This window comes from Grampus griseus (assembly GCF_964374135.1).
Source record: "Grampus griseus genome assembly, chromosome: 3".
NCBI classification, from domain to species: Eukaryota; Metazoa; Chordata; class Mammalia; order Artiodactyla; family Delphinidae; genus Grampus; species Grampus griseus.
Window position 1 is genome coordinate 60,215,926 of NC_139019.1, and position 19,336 is coordinate 60,235,261.

The following is a 19,336-nucleotide window of genomic DNA, read 5'->3' on the forward strand; positions in this document are numbered from 1 at the left end:
GCCTGTGACTTAACTAGTGGGCAGTGCACGGGACAAAAAGCACACAGAGCGGCCACTGAACTAGGACATCAAACAGGATTCTTATGTTCAGCAAATATTTAAGGATACCGCTCTGTGACAGGCACTGAGCTGGGCCCTGGGAGACGACAGACAAGACGTAGTCGCTGACCTCCATAGGTCTCAAGCCCGGCATTCCGAACTCAAGCTCTAATTCTAAATGACGTTGGTTAAGAAGGAAAAGTGTGTTCCAAGAAGCCCTCATCAGTTTAAAGGCTGCTGAACAAACGCCTGTTTCACATAGACGAAACACGAAATAGATGCACTGAAACAGAAAAAATTTCTCTCCCACTTCCGTAGAATCTTGCTGCTTACTTTCCCACTAGGGATGCTTCTCTCTGCAAGCCAGACCTATAGGAATTTGCTTTCTTTTCCTGGGGGGCCTAACCTCACGGAATCCGCAGAAGCACTAAGTGAGCAGAGCGTCAGAACACTACGTTCACAGTCCTGGTTTAGCATCAATTCTATGAACCCTGGCAAAACATTTCTTGGAGATTCACTGTTCTTATCTGTAAAACGAGGAACTAGGAAGTGCACTCTGTGCAAAAAGTTTGAAAACGTTTTGAAAGTGTGCAAGGGTAAAACCCCGCGACCAGAGGATGCGCGATCTTCTGTTTATCCCTTCCGGGCTACTGTAGCACCTTTTCCGCCAGCTCTCCACGCCCTCACGTCCCGCCCCGCCCCGCCCCGCCCAATCCCGTCCCACCCCGCCCCGCCCCGCCCCGCCCAGTCCCGTCCCGCCCAGTCCCGTCCCGCCCCGTCCCGTTCCTTGCACCCCGCAGCCGGCGGAAAGCGCGCCTGTGCGCTGTGAGGCCCTTCTCGCCTTCCGTCGCTTCCTTTTCCGTCTCGGCCCCGCCCACTGCCGGCGCCGTCGTTTCCGGTTCAGCCCAGAAACGGCCCAATCGCTTCTGGTCCCTGCTTCGCTGGCCAGCCCATTTCTCCAACGTTTCGGTGGCTTACTCGGACTCCGGGCAGGTGGTTACCAATAAAGTTTTACTGTTTCAAAGCCGGGAGGACTGGGCCCATTCTCGGTCCCCTTGCTCGCTGCCCACAGTTCGCCTCGGCTACGGGTAACCAGCTTTAGGGCCTCATGGCCGCGGGCCGCCGCGGCCGTGCGGGGATGAGGCCGCCTTTCGCTGTCCGCGTGCTCCCGTGGCTTCTGGGTCCGTCGGCGACCGTCTCAGCTTGAGCGCAGTCCCTCCACTCCCGCGGGCCGCTTCGCGCCGGACCCCATGGCCTCTGAGGCGCCGCCGCCTTCGTTGTCGCCATCGCCACCTCCCTCCCCCGAGCCTGAGCTGGCCCAGCTGAGGCGGAAGGTGGAAAAGTTGGAACGCGAGCTGCGGAGCTGCAAGCGGCAAGTGCGGGAGATCGAGAAGCTGCTGCATCACACAGAGCGGCTGTACCAGAGCGCCGAGAGCAACAACCAGGAGCTCCGCACCCAGGTGCGCGGTCCGCCTCCAGCCCCACGCCCCATCCAGCCCGAGATGAGGCCTTCGAAGTCTAAGATAGTCTCAGAAGGTCTCCCTGGTAGGGCCCAGGACTGCTTTATAGAGTACCTGAAAGAGTTAAAAGTTCAGTGCGATGATAATTCCAGGTACATTTGAAACAAACCTAAGCGTTGGGGTACTCGATTTAGATAAGTGCGTGAGCTGCAGTTGTGGCCGGCGTGGAGTGCACTTAAGTACTTCAGTCTTCGTTCTCACTTGTGAAGTCCCATTGGCAGTAGGCACATTTCTAATATTTTGTTCTAGATCACTTTTGAGTTTGTTAAAGTGCCGGATTTCAATCAGAATCCCATTTATCATACCCTAGATGTGTGAACTGATATTGAGCCTCAGTGGCCCATAAAATGAGAATGCTAGGACCACACTGGTGGAGGTTAAATCAAAGTAAATGTCAACAGACTGTTTTACAGTTTTGTAAATTGCTGAACGCTAGCTATGTGTGAGGTTGTTCTGGGCATTCATCTTGAGTAGTCTAGTGGAAGTAGGGAAGATAGAACTGTCTTCGTTAGAGACACTAAGCAGCTAACTTTGTTCTTATAACATGCAGTAAGGACAAATATTTAAACTCGCATTTTAAAAAAACTTTTAAACAGCATAATCTTTTCAGCTTGATTGTTTTGGGCAGTCGCGCTCTTTCCCAACAAGTTATTTCCGCGTAATTATTAATTTCAGTTAAACTGTTGTCTAGTCTTTTGGCATATACTGATACATTTCCTAAAACCACAAATGTAGGCTGAACGTTAAAGTATCATCAAACTTCGTTACGCTTTGCTATCAAATAATCTATGAAAATAACCGCTGAGTTGCAGTGACTTTCTGTGCCCATTGTATAGAGTTGTTAACGTTATGACATTACCGAAAATTTGTGTTTTGTTACTCAACAACTATTTATTGGACAACTACAATGCACAGCGACTGTGCTAGGAGACTACAGATATTGTTAAAATATTGTGGGGAAAGGGGAGTAAAATATGATGAGCTGTGAAAAAAACCCTTTTATAATTCTAAATTGTAAAAGTACCGCTTGCTATAGAGAACCTAAAAGAAAACGTTTTTGCTAATCTTTGAAGAGCCAGCGTTTTGGTTATTAGTGTTAATTTGCTGGCAGTCTAATATGAAAAATTGAAAAGCATAGAAAGCTGTAACTTTACTAGTGATAGTAATTATTCTTCTTTATTATCTTTCTAGTCAGCCTCCCCTGGTGGTGGGTGGAGTTTGTTAACTGTCATTCCTAATTACTAGATAGTGTTTTATCTGGAGCAGTGAAAATTTGGCTTGAGAATTGAGGGTGAACTAGCAGGAAAGTACAATATGTACAGGCTTTGGAGTCAAAGAAACCTTGTGCAAATTACTTTCTTTAGATTTCTCACATGTAAAATGGGGATTAGGACAACTAATTTGTAAGGTGGTTGTAAGAATGAATGAGATGTTACCCACAGTACCAAGTGCAGTGCCTAGCATGTAGCAGATTCCATATGAATGGTCTTGTTCATAGTAATAGTGGTAGTAGCCAGAGCCAGGATTAGAGCAAGGCAATCAGTAGCCTAGGGCGAAAAATTCAAGGGGGCACTCATTCTCAGGTATGACTCTATACTTGCATGAAGCTGAGAGTGAACGTCTCCTTAAATTTTGTGCCTTAGGTGCCTTGCTCGCTTCACTCTAGTTCCTGCCCTGGTGGTAGCAGCAGATCTGATAATCTGTGAAGTGCACAGATAATCAGTATATAATCAGTCTTATCACCTTTCTCTTTTTAAGCTTTATGTATCATTAAAGAAGCTTGTTTTTTGGTTTTGTGCTTATAATGGGTGTAATCTCACACTGAGTTCCTGTCTGACTGAGCTGTATTGATGAGGCTGCTCTTCATCTGCTTATGGGTATTTTTCACACTCAGTTGTTATGGCCTTGGTATTCAGTGAGACACAGGGAGGCAAGATGCATCTCTGAGGCAGTCACCTCTCTTTCCTTCTGCTCCAGTTACTTAATTATAAGATTACTATTTCAAGGAAAAAGTATGTTAAAGTATATGAGTGGCATTATTTAAGTGAATGGTTAATTCCAGGTGGAGAACACTGAATGATACTAGATAATTTAATTCAATGATTTAATTCTACTTAGGGAGAACTGCTGACTGATTAAAATAGTAGTATAAAAACGTTCTTATTTGTTAGAAATAAAGGATCCTGTTCACTAAGTCTTATTAATTTAGTCAGTCTGATTTTTGGAGGTAATAATTTGAGGTTAGATAGAGAATATAAGAATAAAAACATTTCCTTCTGCAGATGTAAAAGGTGAAAGCCAATTATATTGTAGTATTTTCAGTTTTTCTGAAAAGGAAACTAGCTGATATTGGTACTTCTCCAAACTTTTACCAGGAAAAATAATTATTGTAATTTCAGGAGAATAGTGTGTATATTATTAGATTGCTGTATGGTTTATTTTTCCTAAAGCCTTGCTTTCTTTTAGGTAGAAGAGCTCAGTAAAATACTCCGTTGTGGGAGAAACGAAGATAATAAAAAGTCTGATGTAGAAGTACAAACAGAGAACCACCCTCCTTGGTCAATCTCAGGTATTCTGCTTATAGTGAAGATATCCTAATACTACCACATTCAAATCATGCTAACATGGAGTTTTCTTTAAATTTAGAATCTGTATACATCTAGATAAATAGGAGAGCTGTTACAAAGTTGACTTTTCTCCATATGATTTGGTATTTTCAGATAATCTATTTGCTCTTTTGGTGGGAAAGTAGTAATTTATTGTTATTCCTGTAAATACGTAATATTGCTAATATGCTTTCAGTGGCACATTCACTGAGTAATATGTGCTATGCTCTAAGCCATCTCCTCTCATTTGACCTTACTTGTGACCAGGGGCATGTGTTTTCTTGTTGATGTGTTCCACCTAGCATCAATTCAGTGTCAGTCTCTAGGCCCTCCTGGGAATGGGGTGAGCCTACAACCCAGGCCTTGTTAGTGGCATTATGTTGTGAGGCAACATAACTGAGAAACCAAGTTTTAATAAATAGGGATAACAAGAAATGATCTTTCCCATTAAATTTTGCCTTGTTTTATTCAGATGCAACTTAGCAAATTGCTAAACACAGCAATGGTATGAACATTACATATCTGTATAATATTATGTTTTTTAAAAAGTAAGCACCATGAGCAAAATTTGACAGAAAAAGTCAGCCCTTGACATGTTGTCATTTGATATTGAAGTATACTGTGGTATGTAGTTAGACTTTAAGAGTTGCTAATTTTTTTTTTTTTTTTGACAGAACACAACCTATCTACCTGTTTTCTCTTTTAACTCTTGCTATGGAAAATCCAAATCTGCTTACCTTTTTTTCCTTTTTAGCTTGACAGCTAGGGAACTGAAGGTGACATTAGAATCAAAGATATATATCTCTGCAGATTTATTTGGACCATTACTTTTAATCTGTTAAAATGTGTATAATTATAAAAATATGGTTTGTTTGCAACGTGTGCTCTTTTGTGTTCAGTGCCAGTGTTTTGGAATTAAGTCCTTTTTATATACACTATTCTAATATGATATCACTTAATTTGTTTTTGCAATAGATTATTATTATCAGACATACTATAATGATGTTAATCTTCCAAATAAAGCATCTGAACTCCCAGTTCAGGAAGATCAGGATATCAAAGCTTCTACTTCTAATTCTAAAGACCAGTCACACATAGAAAATGATGCTTATGCTGGTACTGATATAACAGAAAATGTTAATTGTGGACAAGAGGACCATTTTGCCTCAAATTCACAGGTAATAAAACGCTTCACTTGAAACTGTTGATACTCAAGAACTTGTTCTTTGTTGTTATTGCGTAGAAAAATAGACTTCTTTGGTTTATTACAACATATACAAGGGTTGTAAATGTTCTGCATGTAATTATGCAGTGAATAATACAGTTTTTGAGAAACAAAAATTAGAACTTGTTCGTATGTGTAACTATTTTCCTACTCTGTTGTGTTGCAAAAATGTATGCTGTACATAAACTAAACAAAATTTGTCAGTACGTTTGACTCAACCAAAAAATTTTGAGCAACCACAATACCATGTTCACACCAAATTTTTTTTAATACTTCCTTTATGTCAAATATCTTGCCACTGTTCAAATATCCCAGAATGTTTTATAAATTTGTTTTTACCATTTGTTTGAATCAGGATCCCAGTAAGGTTCATACAGGGCAACTGCTTGATGTGTGATGTATAATTTATACCTTTCTTCTCTATCTCTTTTTTAAAATTATTTTTCCCCTTGAGCCTGTAATTATTGAAGAAGCCACATCATTTGTCTTAAAGAATATTTCAGTCTGGATTTTGTGGATTGCTTCCATATGGTATTAGGCATTTAGTTTTGAGTAATGGTCACTCACTTACTTCTAGTGTCTTCAAAACTGGGTCAGAGTTGAATTAACTGATACACTAGTTCATATTTTTTAAAGTGGGTCAAATTGTAATTGATAGCCATCCCTTTCCATTGCAGAAATTGAGGTCTTATTATTCAGAATAGTTTTTAGGTCTGTTTATTGTTTCAAGTTCTGCTAACTTTTATATTGATATGAGGATGTTTTTGTCCTGTTTGACATGATTGTATCATACATAGGAGCCAGCATCTGTGTTAGCAACAGAAGATACATCCTTAGAAGGTTCATCACTAGCTGAAAGTTTGAGAGCTGCAGCAGAAGCTGCTGTATCACAGACTGGATTTAGTTATGATGAGAATACTGGATTGTATTTTGATCACAGCACTGGATTCTATTACGATTCTGTAAGTATCTCAGACCTTTTAATACTGTATAGTTGTGTTCTTAGCTGCTTGAATACCAAATATTAAACCCTAGGTTGAATTAAGATAAGCAGGGAGCTGCATGTAAAAATTTATTTAAAGCTATTTGGCAAGAGTAAAGATTTATAAAGTAGCTTATGATACTATATTTCTATGTTTATTTAATTAAATAAGTTCATTGTGTTATTATAGATTAATATTTTAGAGAGATCTAATAACCTTTTATATGTAAAGTAACATACAAAAATGTTAGCATATTTATTAATAAAAGGAGACAACTACATTTTGTAAAACGTTTAAGAACTTAAACTAAAAGGAAGTAATGTTGTTAATTCTAGGCTTGGGGTAAGATTTTCTAAAAATTGTTTCAAATACTTATATCTTTATGAATCCATTTTAGACCACAGAGGAGTCTTTTTCTTAAATTCTTTATAGCATGTTTATTATGAGTCATTGTTTTATATTTTGTGACTTTTAAGCATTTCACTTAAAAAAAATCAATTTGTTAACAGTGAGAACTAGTTAACTAGTGAGAACTAGGGAATCAATTTGTTAACAGTGAGAACTAGTTAACTAGTTAACAGTGAGAACTAGGGAATTAGTATGGAATCAGAAATATAATGGACCACGGACTAGGACAAAACCAGAAAAGAAAGTTCTTGATTTATAATATAGTGTTATGACTGTTGAAGGTCTGGTATTTAATTGGATTTTTTCAGGTTTGGTGACAATGATCCTGGAAGTTATATACCCACATACCTCAACCTCAGTGGTCTACACATATGATCTGGTCCTCAGGAATTACAGAATGTAGTGCCCCAAAGTGGAGCAGATATTCACCATTCCAGTTATTGGAACTATTATTAACTACTCTAGGGAACGTAATGATAATAGTAAATATTTTAGTTAGATAAGGGATTTCATTAGCTTGTCAGTTTGTACTTGGTATAGTACTTTGTAAATACTTTGTAAAAGAGGGTTTTATTTCACAGGAGTATGCTAATTGACAGTGCTAATTAATACCTAGAAAATTAATGTTTAAACTCTTATTACCAAAGAAAATAGCTATTAATTACTTGGTTTCTAGAAAAATATGGAATTTCCAAGTATATGACGTTAGTCTTTGTCATTCTTCTACCTTCTTTTCTGTAACTTTCTTCCTGACATCTGTTCCGTAAATGCTTAATTACATTCTGCAGGTTGTGTCTCAGTGGAGTAGGGACTTCAGTGCTTTGCCATTTTTAATGTGCTAGTTTTCATTTTAATTAATTTTCTTACATATTTGAAAATGTCTATATTTTGGACTGAAAGACATAGCAGATTAAAAAGATTTGAGTTGTAGAAGTTCTGTTATCACTGGAAATAAAGATCAGAAAGCTTCCATTCAGTTTTTAGCTGAAGGAAAGATAGTGAGAATTCTAAATATTTTTGTAAGAGATCTACAGAATGAATTAAAGACAATAAATTGCAATAGTATCAACAGTTAGAAAAATAAATTATTCTTTTTCAGGAAGCTTTACTTGCTTAATCTCAGTATATATCTTTGCAAGATGTTTCCAAGTCTGATCTGCATGGATTTATGATGTAAATAAGATACAGATTGTTCAAGTAAATCTTGGTTATAGAGTACTGGCCAGTATCTAATAAATGCAGATGATTACATAATTTTATCTTTCTAGTTTTTATCCATAATTTATCAAAACTCTATATTGCATGGCTGCATTACTCTAAATCTTATGTAGTTACTTAGTGTAGAATTAATTGATTAGTGAAGACAATTGTTTATTGATTTCTTTGTACAGAATGTTATGTTGTAGTGTTCATGAGCTTAATTTTATTTTCAGGTTTTTCTCCAGGATTTTGAATCATGAACATTGAAAGGCAACTCTTTGTTTTACGTCATTGAGAGGAGGGTTTAGGGGTTTATACTACCAAACCATTATCATGTAATTATATGGAGAATGAGTCTGCAATTGCTTTTATATGGTTGGCTTTTTCTGATGCATACCTTAGTTTTCATGACTTCTAAAAGGTTTCTGTTGAACCATATGAAGTTGCTGTTTCTATAAGTAAAAAAATGGTCAAATATTGGCAATTTCATGAGCTTTAATATAATATGTATTCATTTTCCACATCAGGAAAATTAGAGCAGATATTCAATGGTAAAGTACTTTGGAAAATTACAAGCATTTTTCATTCTGTTACCTTTATTCATTTTTTCCAAAAAATACTATAGTTCTTAAAAGAAAATTTACTGTATTTGAATATATTTGTCATTTCTATTGTCTATTTTTCTATTTTATTTCATCTTACTTGAATAGAACTTATTGTTTTCTTAACTTTGAAAGGAAAATCAACTATATTATGATCCTTCCACTGGAATTTATTACTACTGTGATGTGGAAAGTGGTCGATATCAATTTCATTCTCGAGTAGATTTGCAGCCTTATCAGACTTCTGGCACAAAACAAAGTAAAGATAAAAAATTGAAGAAGAAAAGAAAGGATCTTGATTCTTCTACAACAAATGAGGAAAAGGTAATGTCATAATTTTTAAAATTTACATAATGGTGATATCATAGTTAAGCCAAAATTTTTGATGCAACTGAAAATCATTTAGTAACTGTATTTTAAACATACTCATTACAATAACAAGATATCACAATCTATCAACCAAGAAGCTTTCACATGGAGCAAACATGGACTTTTCACAAATTCTCAATCACTAGAAGTAGAAAAAATTTCTTAAAGTTTGAAGCAGGTAGATTTAGGGCAGATAAAATACTCTTGTGTTACATAATTTGGAAGAAGAACATTCATACCAGCTATTGATAATTTATGTCAGTGCACAATTCACAATAAAAGAAAAACACAGTTTGTAAATAGGTGTAGGTAAAAGTTCAACATTCTTAGTTTTGTTGAGCAATTTCTTCTTATATTAGCAAACATTAAAAAAATCCATTGCTAGCAAATTTAGGATACGTATATATTCATTAGTTTCAATTGGTATCTTTTGGGAAAATGGATTATTTGTATCAATAACCATAAAAACGTTCATATGCTTTAACTGGAAAAGTCTCATTTCTAGTTTGTAATTTAAAAAAAAATTCCAAAGAAAGAAACATTCCTTTGTATAGCTATACAGCAATATTTATAAGAACAAAAAAATAGATTTAAACGGCTGACAGTTATCGGTTAAGAAGATGATGGTACATTTAAACTTCCAGTTACAAAGTAAATGAGTCACAGGGATGAAATGTACAGTGTGGGGAATATAGTCAATAATAATGTAATATCTTTGTGTGGAAACATGGTAACTAGACTTGACATTGTGATCATTTTGTAATGTATAGAAATATTGAATTACTATATTGTGCACCAAGAACTGAGGTAGTGTTATAAGTCAGTTACATTTGAAAAACAAATAAATGTTCTCATAGAAGATGATACCAGATCTGTGGTTACCAGAAGCAGGGGGTGGGGAGAGGGGGATAGTTAGATGAAGGTAGTCAAAAGGTACAAACTTCCAGTTATAGGGTTAATAAGTACTAGGGCTGTAATGTACAACATGATAAATACAATTAACACTGCTGTAAGATATATGGAAGTTGTTAAGAGAGTAAATTCTGAGAGTTCTTATCATAAGGAAAAAAATTTTTTTATTTTGTATGAAAATGAGATGATGGATGTTCATTAAACTTAGCCATGGTAGTCATTTATGATGTGTGTAAGTCAGATTATTATGCTGTAAACCTTATACTTCTGCAGTGCTATATGCCAATTATATCTTAATAAAAATGGAAGAAAAAAGGAAGAAAATGGTAGTACATTTAATTGAAAAAACATTATTTAGTCATTCAGATGGTAGTTTATACAGGCTGAGGGGAATTTTTAAAATACTTATGATACAATGTTAAATTGAAAGAAGGGAAGTAAAAAAATGTTATCAGTGCTCTTATTTCTATTCCCTAAATAGAATTAGGTTGGTGGTTTACAGGCAGGAAAGGAGGCTTATTTGTTATATTGGTGTTTTGTAAATTGTGGCAACTATTCAATACTTTACTCTTGATTTCTTTTTTTTTTTTTTGAAATACAGTTGAAGTACAATATTATGTTAGGTTCAGGTGTACTAAATAGTGATTTGACATTTGCATACGTTATGAAGTGATCACAACCTTAAGTCTAGTAACCATCATCTTCCACATAAAAAGTTGTTATATTATTATTGACCATATTCCTTATGCTGTAAATTGTATTCCCGTGGCTTATTTATTTTATAACTGGAAAGTTATACCTCTTAATCCCCTTCACTTCGTTTGCCCCCACTCCCAACTCCCTCCCCTCTGGCAACCATCCAATTGTTCTCTGTATCTGTGAATCTGTTTTCCTTTTGTTTGTTTGTTTTGTTTTTTAGATTCCACATGTAAGTGAGATCATAAGATATTTGCCTTTCTCTGTCTGACTTATTTCACTTAGCATAATACCCTCTAGAGTCATTAATGTCTTTGCAAATGACAAGATTTCGTTTTTTAAATAGCTGAGTAATATTCCTGTGTGTGTGTGTGTGTGCGCGCGCGCGCATGTGCACGCCACATCTTTGTCTATTTATCTACCAATGGACACTTCGGTTGCTTTCATGTTGGCTGTTGTAAATAATCCTGTGATGAACATTGGGGTGCATGTATATTTTTGAGTTCATGTTTTTGTTTTCTGGTAAATACGGAGAAGTGAAATTTCTGGATCATATGGCAGTTCTCTTTTGAATTTTTTGAGGGACCTTCATACTATTTTCCATAGCGACTGCACCAATTTACAATACCACAAACAGTGCAAAAGGGTTCTCTTTTCTCCACATCCTTGGCAACACTTGTTATTTGTTGTCTTTTTGATAATAGCCTCTAGAACAGGTGTGAGGTGGTAATCTCATTGTGGTTTTGATTTGCATGTTCCTCATGATTAGCAGTGTTGAGCATCTTTTCGTGTGCCTGTTGGCCATCTGCATTTCCTCTTTGCAAAAATGTCTATTTGTTCTTCTGCGCATTTTTTAACCTGGTTTTTTTTTTGATGCAAAGTTGTGTAAGCTGTTTATATATTTTGGATATTAACCCATTATTGGTCATATCATTTGCGAATACCTTCTCCCTTTCACTAGGCAGCCTTTTTGTTTTGTTTATAGTTTCCTTTGCTGTGCAAAAGCTTTTTAGTTTGATGTAGTCCCATTTGTTTATCTTTGCTTTTGTTTTCCTTGACTGAGGAGACATATCCAAAAAAATATTCCTAAGACTAATGTCAAAGAGCATACTGCCTATGTTTTCTTCTAGGAGGTTTGTGGTTTCAGGTCATACATGCCTTTTTTTTTTTTTTTGCGGTACATGGGCCTCTCACTGTTGTGGCCTCTCCCGTTGCGGAACACAGGCTCCGGATGCGCAGGCTCAGCGGCCATGGCTCACGGGCTGAGCCGCTCCACGGCATGTGGGATCCTCCCAGACCAGGGCACAAACCCGGTGTCCCCTGCATCAGCAGGCGGACTCTCAACCACTGCGCCACCAGGGAAGCCCCATACATGTCTTTTTATACGTATATATTCATATTTTTTATTGAAGTATAGTTGATTTATAATGCGTTAGTTTCTGGTGTACAGCAAAGTGATTCAGTAATATGTATATATATTCTTTTTCATATTTTCCATTATGGTTTATTACAAGATACTGAATATAGTTTCCGGTGCTATACAGTAGGGCCTTGTTGATCATCTGTTTTATATATAGTAGTTTGTATCTGCTAATCCCAAGCTCCTAATTTATTCCCTCACCCCCACCTCTTTGGTAACCATAAGTTTGTTTTCTATGTCTGTGAGTCTGTTTCTGTTTTGTAAATAAGTTTGGGTCATGTTTTAGATTCCACATGTAAGTGATATATGATATTTGTCTTTCTCTTTCTGACTTACTTAGGATGACAATCTCTAGGTGCATCCATGTGCTGCAAATGGCATGATTTCATTCTTTTTTTTATAGCTGAGTAGTATTCCACTGTGTATATATACCACATCGTCTTTATCCATTCATCTGTCGATGGACATTTAGGTTGCTTCCATGTCTTGGCTGTTGTAAATATCGCTGCAAAGAACATTGGGGTGCATGTATCTTTTTGAATTATAGTTTTCTCCAGGTATGTGCCCAGGTGTGGGATTGATGGATCATATGGTAACTCTATTTTTAGCTTTTTAAGGAACTTCCATACTGTTTTCCATAGTGGCTGCACCAACTTATACTTCCATCAACACTGTAGGAGGGTTCCCTTTTCTCCACACCCTCTCCAGCATTTATTATTTGTAGACTTTTTAATGATGGCCATTCTGACCAGTGTGAGGGGTTACCTCATTGTAGTTTTGATTTGCATTTCTCTAATAATTAATGAAGTTGAGTATTCTTTCATGTGCTTCTTGGCCATCTGTATGTCTTCTTTGGAGAAATGTCTCTTTAGGTCTTCTGCCCATTTTTTGTTTTGGGTTGGTTGTTTTCTTGTTATTGAGTTGTATGACCTGTTTGTATATTTTGGAAATTAAGCCCTTGTCAGTTACATTGTATGCAAAGGTTTTCTCCCAGTCTGTGGGTTGTCTTTTTGTTTGTTTATAGTTTCCTTTGCTGTGCAGAAGCTTTTAAGTTTGATTAGATCTTGTTTATTAATATTTCTGTTGCCTTGGGAGACTGACCTAAGAAAACATTGCTACAATTTATGTCAGAGAATGTTTCTCCCATGTTCTTCTCCAGGAGTTTTATGGTGTCATGTCTTGTATTTAAGTCTTTAAACCGTTTTGAGTTTATTTTTGTGTAGGGTGTGAGAGAGTGTTCTGAATCCATTGATTTTATATGTGGCTGTCAGCTTCCCCAACACCACTTGCTGAAAAGACTGTTGTTTCTCCATTGTATATTCTTTCCTCCTTTGTTACATTTAAGTCTTTAATCTATTTTGAGTTTATTTTTTGTGTATGGTGTGAGAAAATGGTCCAGTTTCATTCTTTTGCACATAGCCATCCAATTTTCCCATCACCATTTAGAGGTGATGGGAAAAGGCAATCTTTTCTCATTGTGTATTCTTGCCTCCTTTGTCATAGATTAACTTCCCATATAAGTGTGGGTTTATTTCTGGGCTCTCTATTCTGTTCCATTGATCTATGTGTCTTTTTTTGTGCCGGTGCCATACTGTTTTGATTACTGTAGCTTTGTAGTATATTTTGAAATCAGGGAGCATGGTACCTCCAGCTTTGTTCTTCTTTCTTAAGATTGTTTTGTCTATTTGGGGTCTTTTGTGTTTCCTTACAAATTATAGAATTATTCTAGTTCTGCGAAAAGCACCATTTGTATTTTAATAGGGATTGCATTGAGTCTTTAGATTGTCTTGGATATAGTATGGCCATTTTAACAATGTTAATTCTCCCAATCCATGAGCACAGTATATCTTTCCATTTGTTCCTCTTCTTTCCTCAATATTTTATAGTTTTTAGAGTATGAGTCATTTTCCTCTTTGGTTAGATTTTTTTTTTTTTTAATTCATCAATCCCTGAGCCTTATTTATTTATTTATTTTATTTATTTATTTTTGGCTGTGTTGGGTCTTTGTTACTGAGCGTGGGCAGTTGCGGCAAGCAGGGGCTACTCTTCGTTGCGGTGCACGGGCTTCTCGTTGCGGTGACTTCTCTTGTTGCAGAGCACATGCTCTAGGCACACAGTCTCAGTAGTTGTAGCACATGGCCTCAGTAGTTGTGGCGTGTGGGCTGTAGAGCGCAGGCTCAGTAGTTGTGGCGCCCAGGCTTAGTTGCTCTGCAGCATGTGGGATATTCCCGGACCAGGGCTCGAACCTGTGTCCCCTGCATTGGCCACTGAACCACAAGGGGAGTCCCTCCTTGGTTAGATTTATTCCTAGGTATTTTATTCTTTTTGATGCAGTTGTAAATGGGATTGTTTTCTTTTTTTAAAAAAATATTTATTTGGTTGCACTGGGTCTTAGTTGTGACAGGCACGGTCCTTAGTTGCGGCTGGCAAGCTCCTTAGTTACGGCTCGCAGGCTTCTTCGTTACGGCTCGTGGGCTCCTTCGTTGTGGCACATGGGCTCCTTAGTTGTGGCAGGCGGGCTCCTTAGTTGCGGCTCAAGGGCTCCTTAGTTGTGGCATGCAGACTCTTAGCTGCGGCATGCATGTGGAATCTAGTTCCCTGACCAGGGATCGAACCTGGGCCCCCTGCATTGAAAGTGTGGAGTCTTAACGACTGTGCCACCAGGGAAGTCCCTGGGATTGTTCTCTTAATTTCTCATGTAGTTTGTTGTTAAATGTATAAAAATACAACAGGCTTCTGTATATTAATTTTGTATCCTGCAGCTTTACTGAATTCATTTGTTAGTTCTCACAGTTTTTTTGGTGGTGTCTTTAGGATTTTCTATATGTTGTATAATGTCACCAGCAAACAGTGACAGTTTTACTTCTTCCTTTCTAGTTTGGATTCTTTTCTTTTTCTTGTCTGGTTGCTGTGGTGAGGACTTCAATACTGAGTTGAATAAATGTGGCAAGAGTGAGCATCCTTGTCTTGTTCCTGATCTTAGAGGAAATGCTTTCAGCTTTTCACCATTGAGTATGATGTTGACTGTGGGTTTGAAATATATGGCCTTTATTATGTTGAAGTACATTTCCTTTGTACCCACTTTGTTTAGAGCTTATCATAAATGGATGTTGAATTTTGTCAAAAGCTTTTTCTGCATCTATTGAGATCATCATGGTTTTTACTCTTGAGTTTGTTAGTGTGGTGTATTGTATTGATTGATTTGTGGGTATTGAACCATCCTTGCATTCCTGGGATAAATCCCACTTGATCATGGTGTATGGTCCTTTTAATGTATTATTGAATTTGGTTTGCTAATATTTTCTTGAGGATTTTTGCATCTGTGTTCATCAGTGATATTGGCCTGAAATTTTCTTTTTTGTCGTGTCTTTGTCTGGTTTTGGTATCAGGCTGATGCTGACCTTGTAGAGAGTTTGGAAGTGTTCCTTCCTCTCCAACTTTTTGGAATAGTTTGAGAAAGATAGATGTTAACTTTTCTCTAAATGTTTGGTGGAAATAACCTGTGAGGCCATCTGATCCTGGACTTTTATTTCTTTTGAGTTTTTTTGATTACTGAATCAATTTCATTTGCAGTAAATGGTTTGTTCATATTTTCTATTTTTTCCTGATTCAGTATTGGGAGACTGTGTTTCTCAGGGTTTATCCATTTTTTTCTGGGTTGTCTGTTTTACTGGCATATAATTGTTCATAGTAATCTCTTATTTTTTGTATTTCTGCAATATCAATTGTAACTTCTCTTTCTGATTTTATTTATTTGGGCCCTCTCTTTTGGTGATAAGTCTTGCTAAAGGTTTAGCAATTTTGTTTATTTTTTCAAAGAACCAGTTCTTAGTTTCATTGATCTTTATTCTTTTTTTAGTCTCTACCATTTCTTTCTTTCTTTCTTTTTTTGCCACTCTGTGCAGCTTGCAGAATCTTAGTTTCCCGACCAGTGATCGAACCCATGCCCTCTGCAGTGGAAGTGCAGAGTCCTAACCACTGGACCACCAGGGAATTCCCTGTATCATTTATTTCTGTTCTGACCTTTATTATTTCTTCTCTTAACTTTGGTTTTTTCCCTTCTTTTTCTAGTTCCTTCAGCTGTAAGTTTAGATAGTTTATTTAAGATTTTTCTTGTTTTCTGAGGTAAGCTTGTATTTCTGTAAACTTCTTAGAACTGCTTTTGCTGCATCCTGTGGATTTGGGATCATTGTTTTTCCATTTTCATTTGTCTGCAGGTATTTTTCAGATTTCTTTTTTGAGTTCATTAGTGACCCATTGCTTGTATAGTAGCATATTGTTTAGACTCCATGTGTCTGTGGTTTTTGCAGTTTTTTTCTTGTAGTGGATTTCTAGTTTCATACTGTTGTGGTTGAAAATGCTGCTTAATATTTCAGTCTTTTTTAATTTTAATTGAAGTATAGTTGATTTACAGTGTTGTACTAATTTCTGCTTAGTTATACACATCTATACATTCTTTTTTTTTTCTTTTCCATTATGGTTTATCCCAGGAGACTGGATATAATTCCCTGTGCTATACAGTAGGACCTTGTTATTTATCCATTCTAATTGTAATAGGTTGCATCTACTAACCCCAGACTCCCAGTCCATCCCTCTCCCTCCCTTCCTCCCCCTTGGCAATCACAGGTTTTTCTCTATGTCTGTGAGTCTGTTTTGTAGATAGGTTCATTTGTGTCATTATTTAGATTATACATGTAAGTGATATTATATGGTGTTTGTTTTTCTGACTTACTTCATGTTGTATGATAATCTCTAGTTGCACCTCAGTCTTAAATTTCTTGAGACTTGTTTTGTGGCCTAGCATGTCATCATCATACAAAATGTTCCATGTTCACTTGAAACAAATGTGTATCCTGCTGCTTTTGGATGAAATGTTCTCTATGTATCTGTTAGGTTCATTTAGTCACGTGTCATTTAAGACCAGTGTTTCCTTACTGTTTTTCTGTCTAGATGATATCCATTGATGTAAGTGGAGTGTTAAATTCCCCTACTATTATTGTGTTACTGTCAATTTCTCCCTTTATGTTTGTTAGTATTTTCTTTATGTATTTAGGTGCTCCTGTGTTGGGTACATAGATATTTACAATTGTTACATCTTCTTATTGGCTTGATCCCTTTAGCATATAACGTTCTTGTTTGTCTCTTTTGACAGTCTTTGTTTTACAGTCTGTTTTGTCTGATATAAGTGTTGCTACCCCAGTTTTCTTTTTATTTCATTTGCATGGAATACCTTTTTCTGTCCATCACTTTCAGTCTGTGTGTGTCTTTAGATCTGAAGTGAGTCTCTTGTAGGCAGCATATTTTTTTTTCAATCCATTCAGCCACTTTGTGTCTTTTAATTGGAGCTTTTAATCCATTTACATTTGAAGTAATTACTGATAGGTATGTACTTACTGCCATTTTGTTCATTGTTTTTTTGGGGGGTTCTGTAGTACTTTTTTGTTCCTTTTTTCTTTTGCTCTCTTCCCTTGTGATTTGATGACTACCTTTAAGTGGTATGTTTGGATTCCTTTCTCTTTTCTGTGTATGTGTTGTTGGTTTTTGGTAACCATGAGGTTCATATTTGACAACCTATATATATGTGATTATTTTAAGACAGTTTCTTAAGTTCGAATGCATTCTAACTGCTTTACATTTTTACTTTTGTTTCCCCCCACATCTGATGTTTTTGAGGTCATATTTTACGTTTTCGTTTTGTTTATCCCTTAACTGCTTATGTAAATATACATGATTTTACTACTTTCATCTTTTAGCCTTTCTACTAGCTTTATCAGTGGTTGATTTGCTACCTTTACTGTATGTTTACCTCTACCAATGAGATTTTTCCTTTCATAAGTTCCATATTTCTAGTTGTGGCCCTTTCTTTTCTATTTAGAGATGTCCCTTTAACGTTTCTTGTAAAGCTGTTTTAATGGTGCTGAACTCTTTTAGCTTTTGCTTGTCTGTAAATCTCTTTATCTCTCCTTCCAATCTGAAGGATAACCTTTCTGGGTAGAGTGTTCTTGGTTGTAGGTTTTTTCCTTTCATCACCTTGAATATATGGTGCCACTCCCTTCTGGCCTGCAAAGTTCCGCTGAAAAGTCAGTGATAGCCTTATGGTAGCTCCCTTGTGGATAACTAGTTGCCTGTCCCTTGTTGCTTTTAGAATTCTCTGTTTTTCTTTAATTTTTGCCATTTTAATTGTAATTAACCTCTTTACATTCATCTTGTTTGGGACTCTGTGCTTCCTGGACCTGGATATCTGTTTCCTTCCCCAGGTTAGGGAAGTTTTCAGCTATGATTTCTTCAGATAAGCCTTCTGCCCCTTTCTCTTCTCCTCCTGGGACTCCTGTATTGTGACTGTTAATATGCTTGATAGTGTCCCAGAGGTCTCTTAAATTATACTCATTTTTTTAAATTCTGTTTTTTCTTCAGCTTGAGCGATTTCTGCTATTGTTTTCCAGGTTGCTGATGTATTCCTCCGTATCATCTAATTTGTTGTCCCTTCTATTTATATTTTTAATTTCAGTTATTGTATTCTTCAGCTCTGTTTGGTTCTTCATATTTTCTAACTACTGAAATTTTATGTTCATTGATTCTTCTCCTGAGTTTGGTGAGCATCTTTATGATCATTATCTTGAACTCTTTATCTGTAGATTGCTTATCTCCACTTTGTTTGTTCTTTTTCTGAGGTTATGTCTTGTACCTTCATTTGGAACATATTCCTCTGTCTCCTCACTTTACCCAATTCTTTGTGTTTATTTCCATGTGTTAGGTAGGTTGTTTTATGTTTCCCATCTTGGAGAAGTGGCCTTATTTAGGAGACCTCTTCTGGGGCCCCAGCAGCACACTCCTTTTTGGTCTCCAGAACCAGATGCTTTAGGGGTGTCCCCTATGTGGGCTGCATATACATCCTTCTGTTGTGGTGGGGCTGATTACTGTGGGAGCACTGGTAGGCAGGGCTGGCCCCTGGCCTGGTTGGCTGTGAGGCCATGCCTTGTATGGTGGCTGTAGGCCTACTAGAGGGTAGGGTAGTCTTCCTGTGAAGTTGGCTGCATGGTCTGGGGGCTCAATGGTTCACTGGAGGGTGAAGCTGGGTCCCCACATGGCTGTCTTTCTGGCAGGCCAGGGGTGGGGTTTGGGGCTTGTGCCAGCCTGCTGGTGGGCAGGGCTGGGGCGCCAGCACTAACAGACTAGAGGAAAATTCCAAAGTGGTGTGTTCCAGTACCAGTGTTATTGAGGTAGAACAGACTCCCAAAAATAGCTGACCCAGGCTCCTTTCAAACTACTGCCTCAGTGTTGGGACTTAGAGCATGTGACATTTTGCATGTGCCCTTGAGAGCAGAATCTTATTCCTGTATCCCTCGAGTTCTCCTG

General features: G+C 37.2%; 1 protein-coding gene across 2 annotated transcripts in view; it reads left to right on the plus strand.

Moving 5' to 3' along the window:
- The first annotated feature begins 1,012 nt into the window (after positions 1–1,012).
- The window catches only part of AGGF1 (angiogenic factor with G-patch and FHA domains 1), a 49,763-nt gene continuing 31,439 nt past the window's right edge, over positions 1,013–19,336 (plus strand). Inside the window, exons 1-5 of one of the 2 annotated variants that reach the window (XM_082651009.1) lie at positions 1,013–1,499; positions 4,026–4,128; positions 5,141–5,343; positions 6,188–6,352; positions 8,719–8,907. In XM_082651009.1, coding sequence (XP_082507135.1) covers positions 1,290–1,499; positions 4,026–4,128; positions 5,141–5,343; positions 6,188–6,352; positions 8,719–8,907 — 870 coding nt within the window. In that variant the 5' untranslated portion in view covers positions 1,013–1,289. The remainder of the gene's footprint in view (positions 1,500–4,025; positions 4,129–5,140; positions 5,344–6,187; positions 6,353–8,718; positions 8,908–19,336) is intronic. The other variant, XM_082651010.1, reaches the window with a different exon arrangement.